General features: G+C 38.5%; 1 protein-coding gene across 1 annotated transcript in view; it reads right to left on the bottom strand.

The window, feature by feature from the left end:
* Positions 1 to 1,209, bottom strand: part of MMRN2 (multimerin 2) — a 22,771-nt gene extending 21,562 nt beyond the window's left edge. The window contains exon 1 of the mRNA XM_018573074.1: positions 878 to 1,209. Within this exon, the coding sequence (XP_018428576.1) occupies positions 878 to 1,164 (287 nt within the window). The 5' untranslated portion in view covers positions 1,165 to 1,209. The remainder of the gene's footprint in view (positions 1 to 877) is intronic.
* Between the last annotated feature and the right edge of the window lie 3,730 nt (positions 1,210 to 4,939).

Here is a 4,939-nt window from a genome sequence, read left to right as displayed (position 1 = left end):
AACAATTAATATTATTACTGGGCCAGGGCGGGCGGGCGGGCGGCACCGCTCCCTCCCGCCACCAGCACTGCCACTCCTGAAGGCACACCCCTTCACCTATGTATGTGTATATACAGTATACTGTATGTGTATATATAGATATATTCTCATATTTTTTGTTTCCTTATATATAAATATATTCTGACTTGTGTGTGTGATATATATATATATATTTACACACACACATATGAGAATATATTTATATATAAGGAAACGATAAATATGAGAATATATGTATATTTTTTAAAATTCATATTAGTGGTCCGCAGGATTTACAATGATAAATTTAGTGGTCCATGAGGTCCAAAAGGTTGGTGACCGCTGAACTAGACCAAACAAGTCTTCTGTTGCTGTCTGAAAGTACTGGTTAATAATAAGATGATCACCTGATATTTGATATACAGTATAATTTTTTTTTAGTAATGCATTAAATGTATTTGTTTTCTAATAGCTTACCACCATGTTTTGGTGACTTACAGGCTACCTTCACCAATGTAGTGTAATGTAGGTGCCAAAGACTGCTGTCTACTGGGCAAAGATCCATGGTTATCTTACCTTTCTAGTGTAAAAACAAGATGCACTTATTTTTATTTTTGTATGTTTAATAAAAACCACAAAACACGCAAACACACATGCATACATCAGCAAGATGTTTGGAATAGATGTGAACCCGTGCTCACTTTGAACACCCAATCATGTGCTATGAAAATTCCAGTTTTTCTTTCATTTCACACAATTGGGTATTCAATGTGCACACAGGTTCACCTTCAATAAATCAACCCCAGGATGTTACACTTATAAATCATTTTGAGTAATGGTATTCAACTATGTCACTCACCCGTGATTCGGTTTCGCTACTCCTGTCAGAGGAGGAGAATTTGTCCCCTGGCTGTTTGGTAGTTCAGTTCTTGTTGAATGCTTATTGCCATGGTGTAAAACATCCCTCCTCTCAATCGACTCCTCATGTCCAGGTAGACCATGAGCGAATGTAGATATCCCATGCACTTCAAGTGTTGAGGTTATGGGAGAAGATCCAGCTGTATAGATATGTGGCTTGACTGAAGAAGTGGTGACCAAACTGATCAACCCAAGAAAGTATATTACAGCACACAGCCTTTCTGCCATGGTCCCCTATTCTCCACACACAGATCCGCTTCAGCTTCTAAGTGCTTACTGAGAGCCTTTAAGAAACCCCTTTGAACTGCATTCAAGTTTAAAACTAGGGGTGGGGGAACTTTTTTAACAAAGAACGGAAAAAACGCACAATCCCTCCCAGCTACTGTGGAAATGTGAAAGGTCAGCAGACAATGTGTAGGCCTGTTCCTGTGTGGTAAGCCCTAAACTTACTAAGGAGAGTTTGCAGAGGAAAAAAAAAGGAATATTTTTTCAAGGAAGCCAAGCTGCTGGCAGCCTACACAGCGACTCTGCTCAGGAACACAGGCTTATCAGAGCCCCTATGCCTGGCCTGTGTGAGACAGAGCTGCTGTTACTGAGAGGAAAAGGATGTTAGTTTAAGGCAGAGCAAATATTGTAAAGTTTACATTAGGTCTCCTTAAAACCATTGCATACACACAAACATTTATGTAAGGTTATGCTATATTATTGATAATCTGTGAAACGAAGCAAATAAATGATCTAGCCTGTGCAAGTAACTATGTTCTACAGGTCTAATACTTAAATCTGTGTTTATTACAATTGTTGTGCTTAATACTTGTTACTAATTTTTTTTGTATTTATTGCAGGTATTTATATCGCGCCGACAATTTACACAGCGCTTTACATAGTGCCCGTTCACATGAGTCCCCTCAAGGAGCTTACAATCTAAGGTCCCTATCACACATGCATACATGCAAGGGCCGATTTAGACAGCAGCCAAATTAACCTCCCAACGTGTATTTGGAGTGTGGGAGGAAACCCACGCAAGCACAGGGAGAACATGCAAACTCCCTGCAGATAGTGACCTGGTCGGGATTCAAAACAGGAACCCGAGTGCTGCTAGGCAGAAGCACTAACCACTAAGCCACTTATGTTCAAGCAAAGCTGATTCTTATACAGTGTGATATTACTGATACAACAACTTTTGTTTAGGCTTTAGAAATACCATTGTTATGATAGGTTCCCTTTAAAGCACAGTCATGGCTTGCATGTGCATTCAAACATATTAACAGCTAAAGATGGTTTGTATTGTTCGTGTGTTTCTGCAGTAAATCTACAGCACAACAAAATTACCAACCTTTCTTTTTACAGGATACATTTACAAGATGCTGCATATATGGAGGTATAGCTGCACATCCGTGCGGGTCTTCGTACTCGGACACCCGAATGGATGTGCAGCTCGGGTGAGCATACAGCAGCGTACGGCCGCGTCCTCCCATAGGAAAGAACACCTGTCCTTCCCGGGAACTGCCCGATACGGCCATGCACAGATCTGTACGGGCCGACTCTAAGCTGTGTGAATGAGGCCTAAAGCTTCATCTGTTGGCTTAAATACAAAATATTCATAAGCAATATTTCATACTTACCTGACTAAAAAAAAAAAAAAAAAAAGATGTTTTCATGTTTTTGTCCGAATTAAGAAGAAAAATAACCATAAAAACATCATACATAATCGACCACCAAATATATACCCACATTATTTGGGGTTGAATCCTTTAACCATTACATTTATAAAATGCCAATTGTTGAATATACAGTATATCTTTAGACAGACTGTACTACCGCTATCACCACTGTCTGACTTATAATACAGACGTATATAATAAAGCTGCATTGTTGTATATTTCCAGATTTATATTGTTAAAATGTTTAGCTGACCATACACATATAAAGTTGAAATACAGTGCTCAGATCCTCAGACAGCGTCTCATCACCTGACACGAAGATCCATTGTTCAGTGCACATTCCTGCTTATAAGACTGGAACTGGGGACTCCGGTTGTCCACTCATGTTGTAGTTCACCAATGGCAGAGAAAAGTAATTCACCTACTAGCAATTCATGTTCATCTACTTGAATTCATTATCAAGATGTGCTTTGATTTTAGCCTATGATTGATCTTGTTTATAACCAGTAACTGTCATACGATGTATGAAAAATTGTCTAGTCTATATTTTGTAAGCAGATGGATGCTTCGCAAGTGGATGTGTTTTCCTGTTTACAGAGTGTAATGAGAATTTTTTTAAAGAGGATAACTACTAAAAGCTAGGGATGAGCGGTGAGGTCAGTGGCAGGTGAGGCATCCTCGGTCACCATGCCATGTCAGGAGAAGACGGGGAGGAGCCTCCCTGTCCCTCACGAGGCATCTAAATGGATGAGTCAGTGGTTTGTTTAATTTTTTTTTAATTGGACGGCTTGGACCAGTGATGCTGTACCATTGATCCAAACCATCCACAGAGCTGAAGCCTCTGACTCCAAGTCAGAGGCTTGTTGTAGCTCTGACCTTACTGTATTAGGTTTCACACAGCAGCGAGGAAGCTGTGTAACCTAATGTAGCTGTCAAAAGCTGGATGAAGCATCACCTGTAATGAACAGGCAGCGCTCTACTGATGACAGGTTACACAGTGGGGAGGCTTTCAGGTTTGAAGCTGACAGCTTTCTCTTCCATATTGGCAGGTGAGGTTCTGCCTCCCCTGACCACACGTCCCTGCAAAGAGCATTTATGTTTGAGGACATACCGGAAATAATGAAGCCAAGTAATGCAATTTTAAGGGAAGACATTTAGGCTAATGAAAACAAGCTGCTAAAAATAACTAAAATACAACTATTTATCATGTCTGTGGAAGCCTGTACAATGGGGAAGCAGATACCATGGAATGAACATTTTATGTGTATGCATGGCCCTTGTTCCGATAAATATATATCTGTATTTTGCCATTTCAGCTTTTTATGTCATCATACCTGAACAAGTAGTTTTATAGCTGAGAAGTTTGGATCTTTTTAATATTTTTAGTTAGCCACGGAAAGGTATCTGTGTGACGATACATTTTGCCCTGTCTACCTGTGTAGACCTGTATCTATGTGTACCTGTGTTCTGTAGTAATGTAATATTAACTTCAAACTAAGAAAGATTTTTGTAGTTCTCAAAGGTGTCTGCACCCGCACCTGCTAACGTTTGAGCTTGAGTCAATACATTTACTTTGATGTTAATAGCACTAAGATCTCCCTGATATTTGACCCCTTTGTTGCATTTGCTGCTATCATTTTCAATGGTGATTCTGATTTACCATGGAAGTAAATGATCAATGGAGTCACAAGCCATAGCAGAACAAAAGCAAGCATACAGATGAAGCAAAATAACCACTAAGTTAGACCTTTGCGCATTTGAAGTGTCAGTGCATCAAAATCCAGTAACACTATTTACTTTTTTCATACTTTTTTTACTTTTTTCACATTGTAAAACACTAATGAACTACAAGAAATCCACCAACAGCTGTCAGTACAGGACAAGAGGTTCTACAAACTCACTGCAAAATGTGTGTAATTCCTTCATTTCTTCATGATAACTTAACCAAATGCCTGATGTTTGGGGCATATAAGTCTAAAGGATTTAAGTTTAACCATTTAGGTCAACAAAGAAGAACAAAACAATTATATGGATCACATATTATATTAATACCTCTAGGTGCCTAATCGGAAAAATAATCACAAACTAACCTCTTAATGATAATGTGTTACCCATATATGAAATATCCAATGTAAAGAACATTCTCAACCTACAATGTCATAAAAGACGATAAATATTCTACATTAAATATTCTAAATAAAGTATTGAGACATCTCATTAATGGGTATACGTTGATCATTAGCATAGTCTCCTAGAAATATTATCCATCCATTAATTAACCGGTGATTACTAAAAATCTTTCTTATCATAAATGTCTTATATAAAAACGTAAATAATAA

This window comes from Nanorana parkeri, unplaced genomic scaffold, assembly GCF_000935625.1.
Source record: "Nanorana parkeri isolate BGI_ZX_2015 unplaced genomic scaffold, ASM93562v1 scaffold2227, whole genome shotgun sequence".
NCBI lineage: Eukaryota > Metazoa > Chordata > Amphibia > Anura > Dicroglossidae > Nanorana > Nanorana parkeri.
This window is presented reverse-complemented; position numbering and strand designations above follow the sequence as displayed.